We start from the raw sequence: 27,898 nt of genomic DNA on the forward strand, positions 1-27,898 counted from the left end.
ACATTCTTGCGCCAGAGAGAGAGACAGACAGACACGTGTACAAACAGGGAGCAGGAAGTGGTACTGGGAGAAAGTAGAAAAAGTCTGTAGATTTGTTTTGGAGGAGCGAAATCCTGGCTCACGGTTTCAACTCTCTTCTCTACAGGTTCCATTCTGTGGGTGTAGGAGTTCCCGGGCGAAGCTAGGAGTCTTGAGTGTTGGGCAAGATGAGCTCCTCCGAGAATGTCTGTTTCGACAGTGGTTCCTATAATAAGCTGCTGTCTTACCTCGTGGGTCTGGATCAGTCTCAGCTGGAGGAATTCAAGCTGTGCCTCCAGGCCCCAGAGCTGCTGCTGGAGAACTTCCAGAAGATCCCCTGGGCAAACTTGAAAGCCAGTGATCCCATTAATCTGTTACGTTTGTTGAGTGAATACTTCTCGGAAAGGCAGATATGGGAAGTGACCCTCAGCATCTTTGAGAACATGAATCTGACTTCATTGTGTGTGGAAGTTAGAGCAAGGCTGAACGGTGAGTGGGTCCACGGGAGGGATGGACGGACGGACAGATGGATGGGAGGGAGGGACAGACGAGCATCTGCCTGGTGCTCATGGGAACAAGGAGATTGTTGCTGGATTTTTATGGGGGCCTACCCAATTCCTAGCTACCCCTAAAAAAGAATCTCCCTGCTGGGCTATGAAAGTTTCAGGTAGTGGTGTAAAGGCTACAAAGATCCGGAGCTCTAGCCGGGGGGATGGTGATTCCCTCATGGTATGGACAGGTACACTCAGTTGTGTTGCAAACCTTCTTTTGAAAATACAGCTTTCCTCCTGGAGGGGAGTGGGTGGGGCGACGGGGTAACTGGGTGATGGGTACTAAGGAGGGCACATGATGTGATGAATGCTGGGTGTTATTCGCAACTGATAATTTATTGAACACTACGTCTGAAACTAATGACGAAGCTGGCTAACTGAATTTACATTAAAAAAAAAAGACGGGGCACCTGGGTGGCGCAGTCGTTAAGCGTCTGCCTTCAGCTCAGGGCGTGATCCCGGCGTTCTGGGATCGAGTCCCACATCGGGCTCCTCCGCTGGGAGCGCTTCTTCCTCTCCCACTCCGCTGCTGTGTTCCTTCTCTCGCTGGCTGTCTCTCTGTCAAAATAAATAGACAAAATCTTTAAANAAAAAAAAAAAAAAGAAAGAAAGGGGGGGTAAACAGAAGGTGGAATGAACCATGAGAGACTATGGACTCTGGGAAACAAACTGAGGGCTTCAGAGGGGAGGGGGTGGGGGAATGGGATAGACTGGTGATGGGTAGTAAGGAGGGCACGTATTGCATGGTGCACTGGGTATTATACGCAAGTAATCATGGAACTTTACATCCGAAAACTAGGGATGTACTGTATGGTGACTAACATAATAAAAAAATTATTATAATAAAAAAAAAAAGAAAATACAGATTTCTTCCAATGCAGCTGCAGTATTAGGGAGTGATTTGAGTGTAACAGGAATTTCATGTCTGCTTGCACAGGATCCGTTTTCCTACAAGGGAAACACTAGGTAAATGCCAACAAAACAGGAACACTGCACGCAGCTGAGCCAGGCCGTGAAGGAAAATACAACATATACACGCGCATACGTGCCCCAAACATCTACCCCTACCCTAGCACGAGCCACACCCACCCAGAACGTACGGTCTGATTTTATTTTATTGTTTTTTTTTATAATTTTTATTATGCTGTGTTAGTCACCATAGAGTACATCCCCAGTTTTTGATGCAATGTTCCATGATTCATTAGTTGCATATAACACCCAGTGCACCATGCAATACGTGCCCTCCTTACTACCCATCACCGGCCTATCCCATTCCCCCACCCCCCTCCCCTCTGAAGTCCTCAGTTTGTTTCTCAGAGTCCAGTCTCTCGTGGTTCATTCCTCCTTCTGTTTACTGTCTGATTTTAGGTGGCTCTTTCCACTTCCCATAACCTTTCCACACCCGCAAGGAAACATCAGGCTTTTTTTTTTCCCCCTCTTCAAGGTCAAGTGCGTGCTGTGTCCGTAGTCTCAGGCGGTAGCTCACTCGCTGCCTGCTGTGCTGTTGGATCCTGTGGTCTTGATCTTAGCGCTGATGTGTTGCAGAACCAGTTAGCAAGTGTGGAACTGTGCGATTATTTTTGTTTCTATCGTTTTTCTGAATGTATCGCTGATCTCATTTTTCCTACAAAATAAAAACCCACGTGGTTTTATCCAGTTTTCTCTCTGCAGCGAACCTTGGAGGGCCACCTGAGGGCAGAACCAGCTGTCTCTGAGACCCGTGCAAAATCCTCTAACTTCTGCTGGTACCTGTTAGGAGCCGGGCCTTGATCCCGATGCTTCCTGTGAATTTGGACTAAGGACCTCCTTCTGAGTGCAGTGAAGACTGTTTTCCAGTTTTGTAGACAAGGACACTGGGCCCAGAGCTTCAGTGAGTCGCCCAAGGTCACAGAGCTGGTGACTTGAACCAAGTAGTGGGTCTTCAGACGCTCTGTACTTGACTGTATATGGCTTCTCTTGCCCCAAAAAGAAGGCATGAGTTCTAAGCAGTAGGGATGGGCGCTGGCAACATGAGAGCTCCCACACTGGAGACTCTGAGTCCTGGAATTGTAGGCTCTGTGTATCTCCTGGCAGGCAGGAGGCTGGGTAGGGACTCGATTTCCCTGTCCACCCCCCACCCTTCCTCTGTTCCCTTTCCCCCCCTCGTCCCCCTTCATTTGAAATCCCTCATTTTCTCTTGAGTAGAACAAGCAGGTGTTGAGCAGAGAGCTAGAGAATGGAACCTAGAATCCTTAAATCCTGGTTTAGACTGGTGATCCCGGAGAGAGGCGTTTGCACAGAGGAGAATGCCATTAAAGGAAGAACCTCCATTCTGGCCCTCAGTCTTGTACGAAGCCACAGAGCCAGACGTGGCACACTGAAGGAGCCCGTTCTTCTGGGCCTTATTTGGTTCCCACTTGGCCTTCAGAGGGGGGGTGGCATGTGAGGATACCTCGTCAGCAGGAAAAAGCCCTAGACCACATCATCTCCCTGGATGTGAGCAATGATGTAAAGGCCCAAGGGCTTAGGATAGCTTCCACTTCCCCCTTGGTTCCATCTCCTGGCAAATGTGGCATGACGAGACTCTCTGTGCTTGAACGATGCTGTGTTGTGGGTATGTGAATGCATGTGTGTCTGCGGGCACATGTCTGCTATCTTTTGGGGGCCCTGGGTTTAGGAGCTCAGGTTTGGTGTCAGAGTGCCCGGATTCAAAGCCTGGTCCGCTTAACCAGCTGTAACGGTGGGCAAATGACTTACGCTGAGCCCCTGTTCTCTCTTCTTGAAAACCTGGCCATCTGTACCTACGTCTGAGTTTCTAGGATGAAATGTTTAGATGCTGGGCTCACACAGCATCTGTGTGAGGAAGTTCTCACACATTCGTTTGTCTTTGGGGTGGGTTTTTCTGGATTCCAGCTGCTAGTTTGAGACGATGCCAGATGGGCAGTATCAGAACTGGGAATGTCTTTGTCATTTCATGGCCCATACCTTCCACCCTACCCAAGACTGTTTCAACAGATTTTGGGTTGGCGGATCTGTCATTCAACAGGCTTTCCTAGACAGACAAAGGGAAGTCAGAATTGGGATTTTTTTTTTTTTGAAAGGAACTGGACTTAAATTCTAGGCTGTTGTGTTGGCTCTTCTCGTAGGTGGCCCAGCTGGATCTAGAGCTTTCAGAGTAATGTACATAGGTATGGACTGTGGCAGTGAGGCTACAGTCTGGAGGGATTGCATCACCGGGTTAACGTGCAACAGAGGAATGCCGTGTGTCGTGCAGCTGATAAATGGAGCTCGGGATGAGGGATGATCTTAGCTCACTGCGCCATGCTCAATAAGATTTCCCATTCAGGTTCCCTGCTGCTAGGAGAGCTGATCTAACCCCAGACAGACTCCACAAGTAGGCTCTGTGGGTCTCCACAGAATTGGGATTTTTTTTTGGCCACGCTGCCATAGTGGAGAGTGATGGGTGGTAGTTCTTCAAAGGACCGTGGGGCATGAGGAGGAAGCCCGGGACCCAGCTGGCTACCCAGATCAAGTCCTGCGAACCTTGACAACCAGTGGAATTAGAAACATTAGAGCCACGTCTCCGTTAGAGCTGTTGTCCCTTACGGGGCATTAGCTCACAGCCGCTGAGCGTTGGGTAGTGGAATAGGAGTTTCTGCTGCGTGAGTTCGACGTGGAAGGGGTGCTTTAGCTCATGAGGAACGGGGCATTCAGAGAGGTTTTGTGAAAGTACATAGAGGGAGGCTTGAGTTAGAGCCCAGTTCTTTGTGCTTTTATTCGCATGGTACTCTGGTATCCAGAAACAGTAGAGTGGTTTCTATGCGCTGGGCGTTGTTCTGCATTCTTGGGGCAAGTGAGCAAACAGGCTAGCCATTTGTGTCCCTCGTTCAGTGGGGTGAAGAGAGGTACTGAACGTAAGAAATACGTACACTGCGTGGTGTGTTAGGAGGTGGCAAACGCAGTGGAGAGAGAGAAAGGTGAATGGGGAGAGTCTCGGGGGTGCTGTAGGGATCAGGTGCAGTACTAATCAGGACTGCCCAGCACCGTCGAGCTAAACTTTGAGCCAAGACTTGGAGGTGAGGCAGTGAGCCCTGTGCGTGTGGGCAGAGAGCGCTCCTGACAGGGGTGCCTGGGTCCAAAGTACTGCAGCTGATGGAGCTGGAGGACGTGATTCCTTTGTCTGTTCAGTCTCCAGCTTGCCAGCAATACTTGGCTCTGCGGAGAGCATCCATCACTGGCCGTTTTCAGCGTGGGTATCTCACTATCCCCCTGTCACTGTTTGTTTCAGAGATGGCACAGTCATGGGAACCCCAAGATCCAAACCAAGAAGCAGCAGAGATGCCAGAAGAAGGAGGTTTGTATCCTCCTTTATGGTGATCATGGATAACTTGCTTGATGGGGCATCCGTTTATTGGGTCTGTAACTGCCAGCACCTCTGAAATGTCCTTCTACTTACAGTGTGTAGGAAAGGATACCATTCCCAACCTGTTCTTGCACTGCTGCTCACTGAATAATAAGTTACTATAAACTGGATAATTTCTCTGACTCCATTCTCTGTTCTTAGATACCAGTGTCTATTTCTGGACTTTGTAATTTTGTCGCATTAATAGGTAATGACATTTTTTTTTTTTTGGTACCAGTTGACGGAGATTTTCGTGTTGACAAAGTAATACATGCAGCTATGGAACGGGTTTGGTTTTAAATATATGTGCTGGTGTTATAATCCAGAATGAATCACGGAAACCTAAAACTTGTAGTGAAAAACGTCAATCCGTTGCTCAACCCTTGAGTTCTATTCTGTAGAAGCAGCTATATGCCACCCTTGGCTGCCACTTTCACTATCTCTGTGCTCAAAAGGGATTAATATCCACAGCGACCTCTTGGTTTTTCAATCCATTATCATGGAAGCTAAATATCTCTCCAATTATTTTTGTGGCACAATCAATTTTCAGTGTCATGGATATAAATCCATGCTGAGCCACATGATACATCAGGAATACATGCTATTTTTTTTCCCTTAGGGCTGCCATAATAAATTTCCACAAACTGGCTGAAATAACAGACATTTACTCCCTCACAGTTCTGGATTAGTCCAAAATGAAGGTGTCAGCAGGGTCATGCTTCCTCCTGGGGTTCGCAGGGAGTTTCATCCTTGTTTATCCGGCTTCTGGTGGCATTCCTGGGTTTGTGGCCACATCCCTCCAATTTCGGCCTCTGTAGCCACATGGCCATCTCCTGTTGTGGGTCAGAACTCTGTCTCTCGGGAGAATACATTTGACTCCAGGACAATTCCTCTCCTCAAGGTCCTTACATTTGCTACACAAGGTTCTGGGCATTAGGATGTGGGCATATCTATTTGGGGGGGGGTCACTGTTCAGCTCACTACACATGCCTTCTTGGGGGAATCATTGCCTGTTTTTGAGTTAACAATTCCTTTTTAAACTTTCCATGCAATTATCATCTCCACATTCTTTGAGAAGCATAATGTCATCGGGTATAACAAGGAATCCATCTGCTCCCTCATCACTATTTCTAGATGGTTACCTGGAGCTGCACATCCTTCCCGAGTCTGTATCAGTTGCCACGTATTTCCCATCCCAGGACTTGATTTAATCTCAAATTCCATTTTCTGCTCTCAAATGTCATCCCCTCTTTGCCTAGCTTCTACGTCCGTCTTTCTCACCACTGTTTTGGGGGACCTGTTTTATAATAACTTAGAAAAGTCAGTATGAGGAAATCTCTTTGAGAGCTTGCTGGTAATTTCTCTAGTGCACCGGTGTTGAATGGCTTGGGTGTAATTGTCCAGTTTGAGGATCCTTCTCCCTCCATGTTTCTGGTGTTCCAATGTCCTCTAGGGCCCAGTGTTGATAAATGTTGATAACTTGTGATTTTAATTTTTATTTATTTATTTTTATTTATTTTTATTTATTTTTATTTATTTTTATTTTGTTGTATTAGTCACCATAGAGTACATCCCCAGTTTCTGATGCAATGTTCCATGATTCATTATTTGCGTATAACACCCAGTACTCCATGCAATACGTGCCCTCCTTACTACCCATCACCGGCCTATCCCATTCCCCCACTCCCTCCCCTCTGAAGCCCTCAGTTTGTTTCCCAGAGTCCATAGTCTCTCATGGTTCATTCCTCCTTCTGTTTACCCCTTCATTCTTCCCTTCCTTCTCCTACCGATCTTCCTATTTCTTATGTTCCATAGATGAGAGAAATCATATGATAATTGTCTTTCTCTGCTTGACTTATTTCACTTAGCATTATCTCCTCCAGTGCCGTCCATGTTGCAGCAAATGTTGAGAATTCGTTCTTTCTGATAATGGCTGAGTAATATTCCATTGTATATATGGACCACATCTTAATCCAGTCATCTGTTGAAGGGTATCTCGTCGGCTCCTTCCATGATTTGGCTATTGTGGACAATGCAGCTATGAACATTGGGGTGCATATGGCCCTTCTCTTTACTACGTCTGTATCTTTGGGGTAAACACCCAGTAGTGCAATGGCTGGGTCATAGGGTAGTTCAATTTTTAACTTTTTAAGGGACCTCCACACTGTTTTCCAGAGTGGCTGTACCAACTTGCATTCCCACCAACAATGTAGGAGGGATCCCCTTTCTCCACATCCTCTCCAACAATTGTTGTTTCTTGCCTTGTCTATCTTTGCCATTCTAACTGGCGTAAGGTGGTATCTCAGTGTGGTTTTGATTTGAATTTCCCAGATGGCTAATGATGTCGAACATTATTTCATGTGTCTGTTAGCCATTTGTATGTATTCATTGGAAAAGTGTTCATATCTTCTGCCCATTTTTTAAAAATATTTTTTATTATATTTTGTTAGTCACCATACAGTACATCCCTGGTTTTTTGATGTAAAGTTCAGTGATTCATTATTTACGTGTAACACCCAGTGCACCATGCAATACGTGCCCTCCTTACTACCCATCACCAGTCTATCCCATTCCCCCACCCCCTCCCCTCTGAAGTCTTCAGTTTGTTTCTCATAGTCCATAGTCTCTCATGTTTCATTCCCCCTTCTGATTACCCCCCTTTTCTTTATCCCTTTCTTCCCCTACCGATCATCCTAGTTCTTATGTTCCATAGATGAGAGAGACCATATGATAATTGTCTTTCTCTGCTTGACTTATTTCACTTCGCAATATCTCCTCCAGTGCTGTCCATGTTGCAGCAAATGTTGAGAATTCGTTCTTTCTGATAGCTGAGTAATATTCCATTGTATATATGGACCACAGCTTCTTAATCCAGTCATCTGTTGAAGGGCATCTCGGCTCCTTCCATGATTTGGCTATTGTGGACAATGCAGCTATGAACATTGGGGTGCATATGGCCCTTCTCTTTACTACGTCTGTATCTTTGGGGTAAACACCCAGTAGTGCAATGGCTGGGTCATAGGGTAGTTCAATTTTTAACTTTTTAAGGGACCTCCACACTGTTTTCCAGAGTGGCTGTACCAACTTGCATTCCCACCAACAATGTAGGAGGGATCCCCTTTCTCCACATCCTCTCCAACAATTGTTGTTTCTTGCCTTGTCTATCTTTGCCATTCTAACTGGCGTAAGGTGGTATCTCAGTGTGGTTTTGATTTGAATTTCCCTGATGGCTAATGATTTTGAACATTTTTTCATGTGTCTGTTAGCCATTTGTATGTCTTCATTGGAAAAGTGTCTGTTCATATCTTCTGCCCATTTTATGATTTGTTTATTTGTTTCTCGTGTATTGAGTTTGAGAAGTTCTTTGTAGATCTTGGATACCAGTCCTTTATCTGTGGTGTCCTTTGCAAATATATTCTCCCATTCCGTGGGCTGTCTCTTAGTTTTTTTGACTGTTTCCTTGGCTGTGCAGAAGCTCTTTATCCTGATAAAGTCCCATAAGTTCATTTTATCTTTTATTTCTCTTGCCTTTGGAGATGTGTCGTGAAAAAGGTTGCTCTGGCCGATGTCATAGAAGTTGTTGCCTATGTTCTCCTCTAGAATTTTGATGGATTCCTGTCTCACATTGAGGTCTTTCATCCATTTGGAGTTTATTTTTGTGTATGGTGTGAGAGAGTGGTCAAGTTTCATTCTTTTGCATGTAGCTGTCCAATTTTCCCAGCACCATTTATTGAAGAGACTGTCTTTTTTCCACCGGATGTTTTTTCCTGCTTTATCAAAGATTAGTTGCCCAAAGAGCCGAGGGTCCATTTCTGGGTTCTCTATTCTGTTCCATTGGTCGATGTGTCTGTTTTTGTGCCAGTACCATGCTGTCTTTGTGATCACAGCTTTGTAGTACAGCTCGAAATCCGGCATTGTGATGCCCCCAGCTTTGTTTTTCCTTTTCAACAATTCCTTGGAGATTCTGGGCCTTTTCTGTTTCCATACAAATTTAAGGACTATTTGTTCCAGTTCTTTGAAAAATGTCCTCGGTATTTTGATCGGGATAGCATTGAAAGTGTAGATTGCTCTGGGTAGCATAGACATATTAACTATGTTTATTCTTCTGATCCATGAGCATGGAATATTTTTCCATCTTTTTGTGTCTTCAGTGTCTTTCAAGAGTGATTTGTAGTTTCTAGAATATAGATCCTTTACGTCTCTGGTTAATTCTGAGATAACGTATGATTTTTGGTGCTATTGTAAAGGGAATGGATTCCCTAATTTCTCTTTCTTCAGTCTCATTGTTCGTGTATAGAAATGCAACTGATTTCTGAGCATTGATTTTGTATCCCACCACATTACTGAATTGCTCTATAAGTTTTAGTAGTTTGGGGGTGGATTCTTTTGAGTTTTCCATATAGAATATCCTGTCATCTGCGAAAAGAGACAGTTTGACTTCTTTGCCGATTTGGATACCTTTTATCCCTTTGTGTTGTCTAATTGCTGTTGCAAGGACTTCTAGTACTACGTTGTATAATAGTGGCGAGAGCGGGCATCCTTGTCGTGTTCCTGATCTTAAGGGAAAGGCTTCCAGCTTTTCCCCATTGAGAATGATATTGGCTGTAGGCTTTTCATAGATGGTTTTATGAGAATTGAGGAATGTACCCTCTATCCCTACACTCTGAAGGGTTTTTATCAGGAAAGGATGCTGTATTTTGTCAAATGCTTTTTCTGCATCAATTGAGAGGACCATATGATTTTTGTCTCTTCTCTTGTGTTCTGTCACATTGATTTGCGAATGTGAACCACCCTTGCATCCCAGGATGAATCCCACCTGGTCGTGATGGGTAATCATTTTAATGTACTGTTGGATCCTATTAGCTTGGATCTTGTTGAGAATTTTGGAGTCCATATTCATCAGAGAAATCAGTCTGTAATTCTATGAGGCCAGTATTACCTTGATCCCCAAACCAGGCAAAGACCCCATCAAGAAGGAGAATTACAGACCGATTTAACTTGTGATTTTTTACATCGTCTATGACCCATGACCTATCTTTTACACTATGAAAGCTTGTGGGGTCTGCTACCCCTGTGTTCTGAAATGTCACAGGGTAACTAGGTTTCTGTTCCTTTTTTTTTAAAGATTTTATTTATTTACTTGACAGAGACAGCCATTGAGAGAGGGAACACAAGCAGGGGGAGTGGGAGAGGAAGAAGCAGGCTCCCAGTGGAGGAGCCTGATGTGGGGCTCGATCCCAGAACGCTGGGATCACGCCCTGAGCCGAAGGCAGACGCTTAACGACTGAGCCACCCAGGCGCCCCTAGGTTTCTTTTCCTTACCCTCTTGATTAGGTTGGATACTAAGCAGGACATTTAAATGTAAAAATGTGCTTTTCTGCTCTCAAATAGTCTTGAGTTAACGTTTTGGCATTAATCATTCCTTCTCTGTGGTTTTTCTACAACTCTAATTAGGTGTTGTTTCCTGGGACTAATACTAGAGCATAACTTTTTTTTTTTTTTTTTAGAAAATTGATTTTTTTTGTTTTGAGTATAGTCGACAAAATGTCACATGAGTTTCAGGTGTACGACTCAGAGATTCAACAAGTTTATACGTTATGCTGTGCTCACCAGGAGTGCAGGTGCCATCTGTCCCATTACATCGCTATTAAAATATCATTAATGACATTCTCTGTGCTGTGACTTTTATTCCTGTGACTTGTTCATTCTGTAACAAAAAGCATGTATCCCTCCATCACCCATTTTGCCCATTCCCCCAATAGTAACTTTTTAATCCCATGTTACCATCTTTTTTGTTAAAAGCATTTGAAAGATTACTTCAACTTTCATCATACCTTCCATGAAGCCTATTTTTTCAATATTTTTAATATCAAAACTCTTAACTCTGTTTCTCTTTATTAGTATCCTTTTTAAATGTAATATCTGTATAACATCTTTTGAATTTTTTTCAACTTTTGGAGCACTTTTTAGTTCCCAGAGTGACCTGTTTCTGGGTTAAAGTGATTATAGAAGCAAATATAAATGGTACAATGTGCTTAATATTTTAAAGTTTCTCCTATATAACCAATTAATTCTTGTTTTAATAATAATTTTTAAAAGATTTTATTTATTTATTCGACAGAGATAGAGACAGCCAGCGAGAGAGGGAACACAAGCAGGGGGAGTGGGAGAGGAAGAAGCAGGCTCATAGCGGAAGAGCCTAATGTGGGGCTCAATCCCACAATGCCGGGATCACGCCCTGAGCCAAAGGCAGATGCCTAACCGCTATGCCACCCAGGCGCCCCTAATAATTTTTTATGTTAGTCACCATGCAGTACATCTTTAGTTTTTGATGTAAATTCCATGATTCACGTTTGCGTATAACACCCAGTGCACCATCCAATACGTGCCCTCCTTACTACCCATCACCAGTCTATCCCATTCCCCCACCCCCTTCCCCTCTATTCTACAAAGGTAGCCAGCTTAAAAATTCGGTGTTTTTTCTTCCAGCTTTTCTTAATGAATTAGATTATATATCAGTTTGTACTGCTTGTCATTTCATACCTGATCACATCTTTATACAAACCTATCAGCTTCACTCTTCAATAGCTATTTAATACACCATCGTATGCATATAGCATGGCCTGTGCCCACCCTGTCCTGCTGGTAGAAATTCAGGCTTCTGGGTGTGTGCGTATGAAGCAATACTGTGACGAACAGCCGTGACCCATTGTGTGCATCCGCACGTATTTCTGTAGAAGGCGTGCTTAACCTGGAACTCCCGGATCAAAGCGCATACAGGATCTAAACTTTGATGCAGCTAAATTGATCTTCTGAAAGACTGTAGAAAGTGACGTCCCTAATGATACTTTAGGTGTTTGTTTTACTGTCCTGCTCTCAACAGATTCTTTAAAAAAATTTTTTGCCAACTTACAAATCCTGCCCTGATTTGATACTTGGTTTGCGTTTGTTCCGTGAGGGAGTTGAAAACTGTAATTGCCTTAGCTTACTTATTTCTTGCAAAACGACCGTTTATTCTCCCCGTCTACTTTTCTTTTGGGTGCTTGCTCTCCTCTTTATTGACTTGTAAGAGCACGTGGCATATAGAAAACGAACGACCTCTTGGTCTGTCCCATAGAGGGCGAGGATTCTCCCTCACGCGGTTTTTCTTTTTGAAATCTGCGTGTGTTGTGTTTGTGTTCTGCTTAATATCTTCCGGGCGGCAAGACTCCTTCTCCCCTTGGCTGGGTGGGGGCGGGGGTGGGGACAGGAAGGGTCCTGCTATGGCTGCCACCCGAGTGTAGACCACATGTTCTCCAGCTCTTGCTGCGTGGGAGAGAGCAAAGGGCAGGGGAGATGGATTGCCGCCTTCTGAGGAAGAAGGGCCTCCACGAGTCCTGCCTTTGGTCCATAAGACCCATTTCTTAAAGGTTGTGTGATCAAATCTTGGGGTTTCATCAGTCTAGAACAACAATCCTTGTTTGGAGGTCGGGTGAAGCTCTGCAGGTTGAATATTTGAGGGATGCCAGCCTTCAGACACCTTCAATAATATGAGCAGAAAGGACCCCACCTCCAGAAGATGACATTGCCCTTCCTGTGGATAAAAGAAAAATGCTTTTTCATTCTTTCCTGCTTATTTAGGACTTAGACACAAGGGAACTGAGTTTCAAAGAAGTCAAAGTCTCCATAAAGCATTGCAACCCTAGTATCAGTTCTAAATCTTAAAGAAAGTGCAAAGTCAGGCCTCTGGATTCCTATTCTTCTGTTCTTTCCTCCAGAAACGTGTGTGTGTAGTAAAAGGAATCATCATCCACCAAGATATTTAAGCCACAAACCTACAATGCATGTGCAACTCTGTTTTCCTCAGCATTTCCCAAACCCTCGTTATTAGAAATTGTTAGTGATACCATTGGCCCTACTCTCAATATATACCCTGAGTCCGTTCATCTTGTTTCCAGTACTATGCTCTAGTTCTCCGCAGACTCTGCTCAGGTGTTTCCACAAAGAACCAGGGACCTCTTGTTGTTGCTGCTACGTTCTCAATGGATGTGTCTGAGCAAAGCTACCCACTTTAACGTAGACAACAAGAGAGCTTCACAAGTGGGCTCCTTGCTCCTCTCGTGCACTCTAAGCCCCTCCCCAAGCAACAGTGACCTTTTAAAAATGGAGATTATGGCTTATCATCTCTTGGCTTTCAGAACAAAGTTATTGTAACTGGCCCCTCCCCACAGTTGAGTCCCCCTGTCAGGCACTTTGCTCCCTCTGCTCTAGAATGTTCTTATTCCTGTCTCAGGACATTTGCACTAGCTCTTCACCTTGCCTGCAAGCCTCTCTTTCTACATCTTGGGCTGGCAGCTTCTTGTGATTATGGTGTCAACTCTCCTGCAGAAGCCTGTACAGGCCCCTTCCCCCTCCTTCAAAGGGCATTCTCAGTCTCTCATGTCCTCGTATTTATTTTTGTATATCTTCAAACTATCCTGCTACTTTGGTACTTTCTACCGCCATGCCGCTCCTCCCGAGTTAGACCCTGTTTGTAGAACTTGTTTGTCTTGTTCAAGGCTTTATATAAGAACTTACTATTCCTTTTTTTTCCCCTAAAGATTTTATTTATTCATTTGGCAGAGAGGCAGCCAGCGAGAAAGGGAACACAAGCAGGGGAAGTGGGAGAGGAAGAAGCAGGCTCCCAGCGGAGGAGCCTGATATGGGCTTGATCCCAGAGCACCGGGATGATGCCCTGGGCCAAAGGCAGACGCTTAACGACTGAGCCACCCAGGCGCCCCCCTCCTTTTTTTTTTTTTTTTAAGAACTTACTATTCCTAAGGCCAGAATTCATTCTGACCATTGTTGTGTTCTGTTTTGCCTCACTTCTGTTTTAGTTCACAGAAGAAGATACAGAGAGAGGATGAAGGCTAAAATATTAATGATGTGGGACAACATGCCTTGGCCTGAAGGCCATATATATCTCCGCAATGTGACTGAGAAGGAACACGAAGAACTGAAGAGCCTCTTGTACCCTAACAGGACTGGAGCCCAGCCACAGACGATTGTCTTAGAGGGAATAGCGGGGGTCGGGAAGACCACCCTGGCAATGAAGACCATGCTGCACTGGGCAGAGGGCTTTCTCTTTCAGCAGAGGTTCTCCTATGTTTTCTTTATCAGCTGCCATAAAGTTAAAGATATGAAGGATACCACGTTTGCTGGCTTGCTTTCCTGGGACTGGCCTGACTCCCAGCCCCCCATTGAAGAGCTCATGAGTCACCCTGAAAGACTCCTGTTTGTCATCGATGGCTTTGAGGAACTGGACATGCCCTCCAACTTGGACGACAGCCCACCATGTACAGACTGGTATCAGCAGCTCCCAGTCGACACAATCCTGTTCTACTTGGTGAGGAAAGAGTTGGCCCCCACGGCTACCGTACTGATCACAACCAAGGAGTATAGAGCCAAGGATCTTAAAAAGTTGTTACTGAATCCATGGTTTGTCCAAATCTTAGGGTTCACCGAGGGAGACCGGGAGGAATATTTCATCAGGTACTTTGCTGACCAAAACAAAGCTAAGAATATCTTGCGTTGGGTAAGAAAAAACGAAAAACTGTTTAATTTCTGCTCTGCCCCCATTGTGTGTTGGACTGTGTGTTCCTGCCTGAAGGAGCAGATGGCAAGAAATCCTTGTTTCCAGCTAAGCACCCAGACCGCCACCAGTCTGTATGTCTACTTTTTCTCCAGCTCGTTTGCCAAAGCAGAGGTGACTTTGTCAGACCAGAGCTGGCCAGAGCAGTGGAGGGCCCTCTGCTCTCTGGCTGCAGACGGGATGTGGTTTTGGAATTTCACATTTGCAAAAGAGGACCTCACGCGCAAGTGCCTGGAAGCACCTCTCATTGATTCTCTCCTCAGTTTGAATATTCTTCGAAAGGTCAGTGACTGTGAGGAGTGTGTTACTTTCACTCACCAGAGCTTCCAGGTGTTTTTGGGGGCCATGTTCTACGCACTCGGGGGAACGAAAGGATCTGTTGGCAGTCCTGCAAAACATGAAGAGATGAAGGTGCTACTGAATGATGCTTTGGCTGACAGAAACTTCTATTGGAATCAGATGGCTCTTTTTTTCTTTGGTCTTTTAAAAAGAAACGTGGCAGGAGAGCTGGAAACTACTTTGCGTTGTAAAGTGAGTCGCAGGATAACGGATGAATTATTAGAATGGGCAGAGGAATTAGAAAGTTATGACATTATCTCCAACCGTTTTGAATTCCTGCACTTTTTCGAGTGCTTGTATGAGACTCAGGAGGAAAATTTTGTAAGGCAGATTTTGAGTCATCTCCTTGAAGCTGACCTTGATATTTTTGGAAATCTACAACTCCAAGTTTCTTCGTTTTGCCTAAAACACTGTCGAAGGTTAAGTAAGCTAAGGCTTTCTATCACCGTTCCCATCCCTCATACGGAATTGACTTTCAACGTGGAGAGTCTGGAGTGAGTAATGCAAACCATTTCCCTCCCAGGTTTCTTCCCAGGCTCTGCCCAAGTTCTTCCACGAAGAACTTGGGCTATGTTGCTGTGTTATCATTCGTTATGATTGACCAAACCTTCTAGGTCACTCCAACCCAGGAGACCTTTTCCCTTTAGGTGTCATAAAGGATTCCTTGGCTACTTCTGTTTGATCTACTTTGAGATAGAGTTTCTATCTCAGGCCTACATAGTGAAGATGCATGTGCTAGGCGTTGTACTAAGACCCCTACGATTATCTGACTGATGCTCATTGTTGAATGGAGGGTGGAGTGTTATTGCCATTCACAGATGAGAAAACTGAATAAAAACAGAGTTTGCTTACATCAGTGGGGCCACTAAGCAGGTGAGCCTGGATCAGTGCCCAGCTCTCTTCCAGAGCTCCAGGGCTCATAGGTCAAAATGCTGGTGCCTCTCCTTTGAGCATGAGTTGGGGTGGGTATGGGTCCAATGGTGTCAATTATATCCTGAAGTTTGTTATGAAGAGTTTTTCCCTTTGTCTCCTGGAGGAAGAATCCCACAAATCCTTAAACTACCTTTGGTTCTTACCCTATGACCTTTTCCCATTGCTGACACTGTTGACTTCCTGCCTTGGAGGTAAAGAGATCGGAGTGTTCTAATTATTTCAGGCCCTACGGGTGTTTTCTAAACTCCTCTCATGAAATGGGCAACTATGTGTTCACAAATCCTTTCTGTTTTAACCCTCAGACCTACAAAAAGAATACCAGTTCAGTTTTGGTTGTTCAAATAGAAATTCTGAGATGACTAATCTCTTTGTGTTCATCCAGATTGGAATATTAGTAAGATGTTTCATCTTGGGGTCTGGAGTCATAAATGTTTAATATATATTGGCTGTCATTTGTCCAGTCTTAGATTCCCTAAAACCTAAATAGGGGACTTTATTTAGGTAGCATTTGCTGTTGGGTTATGTAAGTGTCCTTACTACCAATTATTTTCCCAAGGATAATGCCATTTATTGTAAGGACCAATACTCCATAAACAATATTCCTTACCTTACACATAATCACCCTAAGGCTGAAGGAGATTCCATGGCTTTCCTAATGGTGATAACAGATCTTCTGGTGAAGGTCAGTCCCTGTTTCGCTCCAGTACAGCTGCTTTTCCTCAGTGGTTTTTAATTTTGTAGCTCAGAATTAACTGGGATGTTAAACATATGACTACATGGGCATGTGTGTACACACACACACATACACACATACACTAAGGCTGGAAACAACCACTCTAACCAACGCTATAATTCTGGGCTCGCCATGTAGAACTTTATATCCTTCAGGTGCTTTAATGTGTTGTTTCACTTTCTTCATTGGAGATAAAGTTTAATTCATGACTTGGATGCTCTTTTATTCTTGGAAAGGTTGAGAGCCTACCACATTAAGGAAATACTAAGTAATGAAAAATTTTAAAGTTCAGTTAGCCACCGTATAGTACACCATTAGTTTCTGATGTAGTTCAGTGATTTATCAGTTACGTATCACACCCAGTGCTCTTCCCAACACGATCGCTCCTTAATACCCATCACCCGCTTACCTATGCCCCATTCCCTCCCTTCTGTAGCCCTCAGTTTGTTTCCCCAGAGTCCAGAGTCTCTCATGGTCTGTCTCCCTCTCTGATTTCTTCCCATTCAGTTTTCTCTCCCTTCCCCTGTGGTCCTCTGCTCTATTCCACATATGAGCGAAACCGTATGATAATTGTCTTTCTCTGCTCCACTTATTTAATGTAGCATAATCCCCTTCAGTTCCATCCAGGTCATTGCAAATGGTAGGTATTCATCCTTTCTGGTGGCTGAGTACTATTCCATTGTATGTATAGAATTCTAATAACCCTCCTAAGTTCTAAATATTTGCATAAAGCTTCTTTCAAATTATAAAATCCTACGAGGGTTTTATTATGTACGTTGAGAGAAACTTGGGTCACAGCGATTAAATCATGTTATAGGTAGCACAGCTCTGAATGGATCTTGGGTCTGTCTGACTTGAAGTCTGAACGTGTTAGGTTTATACCAACAGCCACCTCACCTCACTTCCATGGTTGCTTTCCTCTGAAAAGGATGGTTGAGCATTGTTGGAATAAAACATGTAGCACTTTAAAAACTATACTTTTGGGGTCCCGATTTTCCTGCCCAGTACTCCAGCAAATTCCTTCACTCGCAAGGGTCTGTTTTTATCTCCTGCAGACCACACTCCGGGTATCAGCTGGGGTTCACTTTAGTAACCCTTCTTTCTCTCTCATAAAGGACAAGCATGCATTCCAAGATACATCAGTGGCAGGACATTTGCTCCGTGTTTTGCAACGGGAACGTGAGTGAGCTGGACCTGAGTAACAGCAAGCTTAACACTGCTTCGATGAAGAAACTCTGTTACGAGCTGAGAAATCCAAGGTGCAAGCTCCGAAAACTGACGTAAGTGTGACACACATTTTGAAGACTCCAGCAGAGAATAAGCCAACATTTTTCTCTTGACGATTGCAGTATCTGTTTTCCAGAAAGTAAGCTCAGGTGCTTGGGATAATAAAATAAACAGGTTTGCATGAGTTCAGGCAAAGACCTGAACTCGGGCGTGAGTGACCTTGCATGAGAGGTACAGGTAGACGAACTGATTTTTCCATAAGACCTCTGTGTGAGACTGCTGTTCTGAGCTGAATATGAAGGACTGGAGAACTTGCAGGATGCGATCGGGACAAAGCATTCAAGGAGAGCCAGAATTTATGTGGAGTCCGTGTGAAGCGTGGGGTCTTCAGGAACGTGGGTAGTTTGTGGTGAAGCATTTGCTCATTCGATGGATATTTAATGAGCATCTCTTCTCCATTCTGAGGTTATAGCCACGAGCAGAAAGGATAATCCCTGTCCTCATGGAGCCTACAGTGTTGGAGAAACAAACTTATATGAACAGAGTAGTGTGTGAGACAGCGAGATCTCCCAAAGTAGGAGGAAATCTGTTCAGGGACTCAGGGTATGGAAGAGGAGGCATTGTGTTGTTAGGAAAAGCAGAAGGGCCTCTCCTATCTAAAAGATATTTGAATAAAGACCTACTCGTTGGAGCTGAAGCATCGTTTTGGACTGAAACGTCTCACATGATGTAAATAGAGATCACGGGGTCCCAAATGTGGCTTGAAGGTGGGGAAGAATGGAGGTGGCCATCGAAGGAGAAGCCAGGGAAGAGCTACCTGACTGAGGACAGACTGAATGACTCTTAAAGTTGGAGAAGCTGTTGGGTTGGATGCTTTGCAGTCCACGCCAACTAATTCTGTCCTGCGGTCCCTCTGCAAATCTGTGCTACCTTGAGCTCTGACAGTCAGATGCATGCACTGATTCCGTGAGTTAAGAGCACAAGATTTGGCAGGCACAATTGTCCTCAGACCTCAGTGTGTTGTGTGAGCTGGATCAGACACGCAGCAGGCAGCCTTAAACATCCTTTTATTAGGATATGGCTTTTTTTCATCCTCCCTCCCTCCCCTCTGTTTGGTCTTATCACTTAGTCCTAAAGATGAGGAGAAATAGATTTCAGAAAAAACAAGAGGAGAGAGGTGTTCTCATCAGACCTTTCTGGGGTGGTGTGGGGGTTACCTCCTGCCCGGAAGAATGGCAGCTCCAGGGTCTCTTGGGGCAGACTTGGTGGGGGAGGGGATTGATTCCTGATCGAATACATCCAACTGAAATTCAATTTTTGAATCTCTTCTATGTGTATATCCTTGAAGGAGGGTGTGTGTGTGTGTGTGTGTGTGTGTGTGTGTGGTGGAAAGGCCAGATGACGAAGTACTCCCCTCCATGAGGCCAGCCTCCTCACTTCCTCTTTTCCTCAGGTGCAAATCAATAACTCCTGTGAGGATCCTGAAGGAGCTTGTCCTTGTCCTACACGGTAACAAAAGGCTGACCCATCTGAACTTGAGCTCGAACAACCTGGGAGTTCCTGTGTCCACGATGATCTTTAAAACCTTGAGGCACTCAGCCTGCAACCTCCAGTCTCTGTGGTAAGTCTCTGGTGTTCCAGATCTGTCCTCACGGTCACCCCCAGGTTCAGTGATGCGTTGGGAGGACAGGACTCAGCACGGCATCCAAAGGTTGTGGAGAAAGATGAGGAGAGGGAACGGGTGCGTGGGTACGGTGCAGGGCTTTGCGATACTTAACGTCTACCAGACCCGCCTGAGGGGGGGTGTTAAGATGCAGGGTCCTGGAACCCCCACCCCGAGACCCAGCAGGGCCGCTGGGGGGCTTGAGAGCTAGCATTTCTAGCAGGCTCCGAGGTGGTGCTGGACCGTGGACACGTGCTCAGGGGCACCGAGTTGGAGGCCATCCTGCCTGGGGGGACAACGAGGAACAAGGAGAAATAAGCTTTGATTTGTGGAACAAGGGGGCCTCCGAATGAAGACCCCTCTTCCTGGGAGTAACTGCCTATCTTGGGATCCCTTTGGTAGGTTGGAATCATGTGGCCTCACCCCTCTGATGTGTCATCACCTCTTTCGGGAACTCAGCAAGAACTCAAGCGTGAGCTTCCTCAGCCTGGGGGACAATGATCTCTCCGGTATGGAGGTAGAAAGTCTGCAAGGGCCATCTGGGATGTCGAAGTCCTCCCTGAAGGAGCTGTCGTAAGTCTTCCTGCCTTGTCAAAATAGGGTCTTTGCAAGGTTAAGTGGCAGGGTGGGGTGGCAGTGGGGAACCCCTGTTGTAGGTCCCTACCTGCTGACACGTTCACTGTCTTCGCTCTTCTCCACCATGTCCTCAGGGCCCCATCTCAGCCAGCTTTGCCTCACCTTGATTATGGGTGACTCACCAGCCAGCCTCCCCTAAACCCAGTGGTTTTATTTTTTTTTAATTTTTAATATTTTGATTAATTGCTTATTACAAAAATTTTAAATTTAAATTCAATTAGCCAACATATAGTACATCATTTATTCCAGATGTAGTGGTCAATAATTCATCAGTTGCATATAACACCCAGTGCTTAAATATTTTATTTATTTATTAGAAAGAGGGAACATGAACGGGGGGTAGGGGCAGAGGGAGAAGCAGACTCCCCACTGAGCAGGGAGCCCCACATGGGGGCTCAATCCCAGGACCCTGAGATCATGACCTGAGCCGAAGGCAGATGCTTAACTGACTGAGCCATCCAGGCACCCTATTTTTTTTTTAAAGATTTTATTGAACACTGCATCAAAAACTAATGATGTACTGTGTGGTGGCTAACTTAACATAATAAAAAAATGAAAATAATAAAAATGTTTCATGTCAAAAAGGTAAAAAAAATTTAGAGAGCATGAGAGGTAGCGGGGGGTGGAGAGGGAGAGACAGACAGACTCTGCAATGAGCAGGGAAAACCCAGTGTTTGTTTGTTTGTTTAAGATTTTATTTATTCATTTGACAGAGAGACAGCCAGCGAGAGAGGGAACACAAGCAGGGGGAGTGGGAGAGGGAGAAGCAGGCTCCCAGCAGAGGAGCCTAATGTGGGGCGATCCCAGAACGCCGGGATCACGCCCTGAGCCGAAGGCAGACACTTAACGACTGAGCCACCCAGGTGCCCCAAACCCAGTGGTTTTAAACTGGGGGTGATCTTGTCCTCCAGGGGACATTTGGCGATGCCTGGACACTTACTTGGTTCTCACAATTGGGAGGGGAGGATGCCATTGGCATCTAGTAGGTGAAGAACTAGGTATGATTACTATCCTTCAGTGCACTGGGGGACCCCCTGACTCCCCATCCCTCCCCACACCAGCACCACGAAGAATGATCTGGCCCAAAGGTCAGTAGGGCTGAGATTGAAAAGCCTTACCCTGACCCACTTTTTTCTCCTTAAAACTTTTGTTCTTTATCCAGTTTAATCTTTTAATGATGATTGAGTCCCAGATGTATGTCCCAAGGGACTGGGAATTTGAGCAAGACAGAGAAAGTGGGGGGCACCTGGGTGGTGCAGTCGTTAAGCGTCTCCCTTCGGCTCAGGGCGTGATCCCAGCATTCTGGGATCGAGCCCCACATCAGGCTCCTCTGCTGGGAGCCTGCTTCTTCCTGTCCCACTCCCCGTGCTTGTGTTCCCTCTCTCTCTGGCTGTCTCTCTCTGTCAAATAAATAAATAAAATCTTTAAAAAGAAAGAAAGAGAAAGTGGGCATAGTGGGGGCTCACACCGCACTTGTACGTTATACAGCCTGGAGAAGTGCAACCTGTCAGCTGCCATCTATCAGGATCTGGCATTGTACCTCACCAGCACCCAGAGGATAGCTCGACTGTGCCTGGGATTTAATCCACTCCAAGATGAATGCGTGAGGCTCCTCTGTGCTTCCCTGACTCACCCCGAGTGTGCCTTAGAGAGACTGGTGTAAGCTCCTCTTGGTTCCATTTCTGGAAGCGACTCTCCTTGGGGGCGGGCATGGAGGAAAACAATGGGTCCTTCATTCAGGACCCATTTATATCGTGGAACATTAACACGCATTGAGCAATTACTCCATGTATTAGGCACCATTCTAGACACAGGCTGAGTAGCACCCCAGATTCGCGGAATCCGTCTCTGGGGGTTGTGCCAAGGAATTCAGTTTTAGCAGGGACACCAGGAAATTATGGTCTGGTCAACTGATATCTGAGCTCCTATCTCTAGACACAGAGCTGGGCACCCTGGTGGGGTGGGGGGAAGACACACACCCGCCTGTGTGGAACACGTAGATTTGTGAGTGAGTTTCAAAAAAACTAGCTCAGCAAAGAAAAAAAGCAAAGTGGAAGGAGTAGACCAGGAGTGGTGGGCGGGTTTCCTAGTAAGGTCTTCTCTCACCAACCTATCAGAGGTGGGGACACTGAAGCCACCAGACATTGACTGAAGAAGCCACATGCAGAGGGAAGGAAGAGGAGGGCAGGAATGAGCTTGGGGTGTTGTGGGAACAGCAAGACATCTAGTAAGGCTGGGGTAACATGAGTGACGGGGATAAGGGGTGAAGATGAAGCTGGAGAGGCAGGACGACGCCTGGAATATGCCCGGCAGTGATGGAATTGGTTTTGTTTGGAGGTGGAAACATTGTCTGAGGACCAGAGTTGTACACGGACATTCTCTGAACGATTGCTCAGGCTGCTGTTGAAGGGTGGACTGTGATGGAAGCAGGCAAGAGGATGACAGTGAATTGGTCGGGGTGAGGTGGTAGGATTTCGGGGGACACCTGAAGGTAGAGCCAGTAGGACTTGCTGATGCATTAGTGTGGTTTAGGAAGGAAAGACCCAAAACACCTGCAGGTGATGGGCTTGGCAACTGGGTGAAGGGTGGTGCCATTTTCTGACATGGGGAAGACGGGGAAGGATGTGGTTCGGGTGTGAGGGGTTTGGGCCGGGACATGGGAGCACGAGATGCCTGTTAACCACATGGAGATGTTACGTGAGCATGCGTATGTAGGACTGTAGGTTTCCAGGGGGTTGCTGGGGTGAGGGGTGAGGGGTAGGTGCCAAGTGAGATTTTGCAGATGGTTTCTAATTCAGCTACCCTCTGCTGCTCTGGGGCAGGTGGAATGGGGGGGAGATGGGTTTTCCCAGACCGGATATTGTTCAGGTGAGAATAAAAGGATAAAAAGGCCACCCGTCTTGAGGTGCATCCAAGGGGGTAAATGGTGAAAGACCATAGAATCTGAGCTACGGACCAAAAGGTTAGCACTCACTCAGCACTGAGCCTCAAAGAACCGTAATATTAATAGCTAATTAATACACATGTAATATGAACTAATGTTATATATAACCATTATAGGTGACATTGTATTAATATATACAATTGTTAAAAGTATGCTTATAACAATATACTTTAATATCTAATTATATTTACTATAGATACATTAATATATGACAAAATACAAAATAAAATCATAGATTTATTACATGTGATCTATAGAATTCCTGATATGTTACACAATAACACATATCATGTATATAACCTGTCTTTTATATAATAGCTAAGTATTATATATACAATATAGATACAGTATACATATTATATACATCTAATGGATTTATACATCTAACGTATTTATTATATACATCTGATGCTTATTGATCTCTTTATCTTCTGCATCTCCCACAATTTGTATTGCACACTTGGCAAGTACTGTTCCAAGCACCGCACACCATGGCTCAGGGCATCCTCACTGCTGTGCTCATCTCGCCTTAGCGGGAAGTGAAGGCCGGAGGGAATAAAGCAACACGCCCGACAATAGTCAGCAATGGCTGAGCAGCATTTGAACCCACGTCTGACCGGCTTCAAAGCCTTGGGTTCATCCCCGGGTGCTTCAAGGTCATTTAAAGTGTTTTCCCTTCTATTTATTTTTTGCTTTTATTTACACTTAAAAAAATTCTCACATTAAACTTTTCCGACGTGTGAGAAGTTGTACATATTTACTGTACGAGTCGGTGAGCCAGGGGAGAAGTACGCACCCATGAGACCATCACCACCATTAAGGCCACACCGTATCCATCACCTTCCAGAGTTCCCTCTCCCCCCTTTTCATTAAATTTTTTTGTGATATAACTTAACATAGAATTTTCTATGTATTTAAGTATTCTAACTCTTAGAGGACTTTCAGTACACAATATGGTATCGTTAGCTATGAGCGTGATGTCGCCTGGTGGATCTTCAGAACTTACTCTTCTTCCATTACGGAGACTTGAAATGCTTTGGTCATCATCCCTGTATTTATCTTTAAAGATTTATTTGAGAGGGAGAGAGAGCAGGGGGAGGGGCAGAGGGAGAAGGAGAGAGAGCATCCTCAAGCCGACTCCCCGCTAAGTGCGGAGCCCAGCGCAGGGCTCAGTCGCGGGACCCTGAAATCACGACCTGAGCCAAAGTCAGGAGCTGGATGCTTACCTGACTGAACCACCCAGGTGTCCCAATCATCATCTTTTTATTGGCTTTTTTTTTTTGAAACCACCACTAATGACCAGTATGTTCTTCCTGTGCTCATTGCGTAGATCTGGGAAAGGATGAGTAAGTCCAGATACTCAGCATATCCTGGCTTGGGGTTCAGGGGACACCACGGTTGAACTCAGAGGCAGGGCCTGAGGCTGCGTCCCCAGGGCCCTCGGTTTGGGCTGCTGTCCTGAGCTTCTGTCTCTGTGGCTCTTGCCCTATAGGCTCTGGTTCTGCCAGCTCGGGGCACCCAGTTGCAGGTACTTGTCAGACGCCCTCCTTGAGAACAAGAGTTTGACACATCTGAACCTGAGGAGGAATAACCTGGGAGACGAGGGGGTGAAGTTTCTGTGCAAGGCCCTCAGTCGTCCAGACTGCAGCCTACAGAGCCTGGAGTGAGTGCCATTCCTCTGTCCTTCAGAGGGTGGGAAGGGGGCATGTGAATTGACTTCCAAATGCCCAAGTTCTGGATGGGGCTGGAGTCCTGGGTGTAGACAGGATGTCTCACGTAGAGGAGCTTCGCGTTCTGTCAGAGGGGCAAGGGGGGGTGCCTATGGTGTGGGGGGGGGACTGGGATCATGGCTAAGGACCAACCACAATGTGTGCTGGGGGTTCCCAAGACCACACTCTGCAGGTTTGGTGACTCACAGAGGATTTCAGGAACTTGGCAGGCAGTCAAATTCGTGGTTACGATTTATTACAGTGAAATGAGAAAAAGCAAAATTAGCAAAGGGGAAAGGTGCACAGGGTCAAGTCCAGGGGAAACCAGGTGCAAGCTCGCTATGGATGGCATGGGGCGGGAGCTGCATTGTCCTGCCTACGTCCTTTCTGTCAGGTAGATAGGAGCACTGAGATCTCCTGACCAGCTCCCTGCTCTTCGCAGGGCTCAGAATGGGAAGTCTGGCTTTGGCATCTGTCTTGTCCTTGGAAGACTGACATGGGCTGGGGTAGATAGAGCAAAGCCCAAGGATTCAAGATTTCTTCTTTGTCCCTTTCTGTTTATTTTGCAGTTTGTCATGTTGTTCCTTATCACCAGAGGGCTGTCAGGAGCTGGCTAATGCCCTCAGGCATAATCGTAACATGAAAATTTTGGATGTCGGGAACAATGGTGTTCAGGATGATGGAGTGAAACACCTGTGTGAGGTTCTAAAAGATCCGAGTTGTGCACTGAACACTCTTGGGTGAGTTGACGCTCTTTTCTTTGTGGGAAGCCCCCATCTCTACTCTCGCATCCGGATATGTGTTCACCTGGGGGTTCAAGAAGGCGAGGAACAAATGTTCTCTTCTGCTTAACGGTAAGGCTCCAGTTCAGAGACAGAAGTTCACTCCGGTTACCCTCCCCCTTGGTGTATTATAAATATTCTTTGGTTCCGTCGGTACCTTTTGGATAGTAGGGCGGGGGCGGTACAGCCTGCTTCCCACCCCAGAGTCTCTTCTGTCTAAGGGGAAGTCTGATTTTAACAATAAGGTGATGTGTTTGTTCAGCAAACTAAGCTGGTTTAGGCTCAAATAATAGCAGCTTTCGTTAAGTGTGGCTTACGTGATTCTACTCACTGTCACAAAATGCTTAGAGATCTCACAGTATTTCTCTCTTTGTGGAAATCCTGCCATTTGCATTAAGTGGATGGACCTCGAGGACATTATGCTCATAAGTGAAATAAGTCAGAAGTTGCTATTCCCCCCGCCCCCGCCACATCCCTGTCTTTCAAGAAGTATCTTGAGGTGCGATATTCTTTATCCTGCAGGTAAAGGAGAAGCTGTCAGATTTATGCAAGTACTTAAGGGTCTTATTTGTGCCTTAAAAAGAATGCTGGTCTGGTTTCAAGCCCTCATTCTCTAGGTGCCTCTCCCTGGATGTGGAAATGAATAAAATGTTTGCAACAGTTACTGCATTGTCTCTAATGATGAATGCCTGCCCGATACTCAGTTCACGTTCATTCAGTTTCATTCTCTACTGTTGGAGCTTTAATGATTTTTAAAAGATTTTATTTAAGAGAGGAAGACAGAGAAAGCATGAGCAGGGTGAAGGGGCAGAGGGCGAGGGAGAAGCAGACCCCATGCTGAATAGGGAGCCTGATTTGGGGCTCGATTCCCAAGATCCCGGGATCATGACTTGAGCTGAAGGCAGACGCTTAGCTGACTGAGCCACCCAGGCGCCCCGCCAATGTTGTAGCATTAAAGCAGGCACCTGAGTGTCTTGCTTGTGTCCACAGGGTTCCATCTTTACCATCAGACCAGGGTCTCTCAACCTCAGCGCTACTGACCCCTTGGGCTGGGTAATCCTTGGCTGTGGGCTGTCCTGTGTCCTGAACGATGCTGAGCGGCATCCCCGGCCTCCACCCTCCAGATGCCAATAGCACCTTCCTAGTCTGCAGACGTTGCTCCGTCTCCACTCATTGAGGGAAAACTGGCCCAGAAGACCAAGGGAATCCTATTAAACATACGCGATTGAGGTCAATAATATGTAACATAGCGGTAAAGGCCCTGCAGGGGGCGCTAGACCGGAGACAGGACACACTTGGGTGAGGCTGGAGCCCGTTTTTCCCGGGTCCTCCTCTTCCCGTCCACAAAAGAGTGCCTTTACTTTGAAGCAGTCGCTGGATCCTACCCAACTTCTTCCACCCAACGGAAACATTCTTTCCCTTTACTCTGTCAAAATTCATGTATAGATACCTGTCACACTTTTTTATAGGCTTAGGTGAAAATTTCCAGTACCTCAAACTGATGTAACACTGTCACTTTTGTCTTTGAACATACAGTTGGCTAGCTACTAGGAGTACAGATTTTGTTTTGTTGAATTTAGAAACAAGATGAAAGTGTAAGGAAGGGATTGTAATCTTATTTCAGTCCTTCCAAGGACCTTATAAATGAATTCACGTCCACTTTTTGTGAACATTGTTTCTTTCACAGTTGGGCAGGCTAATGTTCTGTTTCCTCACCTGGCAAATGGAGTTTAAGATAGTGGCTACCTTTCATAGGATTGGTATATGGATTAAATGAGTTATGTGTAAGCATTTGGAGAAGTGTCCGGCATGTGGTAAGCTCTCCACTATATGCCAGTTTGTTTTAACCACATACTTTTTCCTAGATGTGGTATCACTTCTACCTTCTCAGTCTGAGGACCATCTTTCACACTTCCTTCCCACCCACTCCTAGGTTGGAGAAGTGCAATCTGACGCCTGCTTGCTGCCAGCATCTGTCCTCTGTTCTCGGAAGCAGTAAAAGCCTGGTTAACCTGAACCTTTTGCAGAATGACTTGGAGCCCAGTGGAGTCAGCATACTGTGGAAGGCCTTGAAAAAATCAGCGTGCAAACTACAGAAACTTGGGTAATCCCCAGTGACTTTTATACTGGGAAGCACTAGCTGAGAGGGGGATGAATTGGCTGATGTTTTAAAGCAAGCGTTGGGTTTACCCTGCATTCGATTTCCTAGAGCAGTGCCGGCCAGCAGAACCTTTAGCGATGGCGGCAACGGTTTAGATCTCCTGTCCAGTAGAGTAGCCGGTAGCAGCATGTGGTGACGGGCCGCTTGAAAGGGGGTTAGTGCAACCCAGCAACTGCATTTTTAACTTCTCTCAGTTTGAATTACTGGAAAT

The 27,898-nt window shown here is 45.6% G+C and overlaps 1 protein-coding gene across 1 annotated transcript; it reads left to right on the forward strand.

The window, feature by feature from the left end:
- Nucleotides 1-215: 215 nt before the first annotated feature.
- On the forward strand, nt 216-27,634 carry NLRP13 (NLR family pyrin domain containing 13; the record flags this gene model as incomplete). The annotated part of the gene is made up of 9 exons (XM_034638081.1): nt 216-507; nt 4,837-4,902; nt 13,806-15,393; nt 17,681-17,845; nt 19,246-19,413; nt 21,580-21,750; nt 24,528-24,698; nt 25,314-25,484; nt 27,460-27,634. Coding segments are annotated over 9 exons (2,967 nt in total), but the record flags the coding sequence as incomplete, so codon positions are not given.
- Nucleotides 27,635-27,898: the final 264 nt, after the last annotated feature.

Source organism: Ailuropoda melanoleuca, chromosome 12 (genome assembly GCF_002007445.2).
Source record: "Ailuropoda melanoleuca isolate Jingjing chromosome 12, ASM200744v2, whole genome shotgun sequence".
In the NCBI taxonomy this organism is placed as follows: Eukaryota; Metazoa; Chordata; class Mammalia; order Carnivora; family Ursidae; genus Ailuropoda; species Ailuropoda melanoleuca.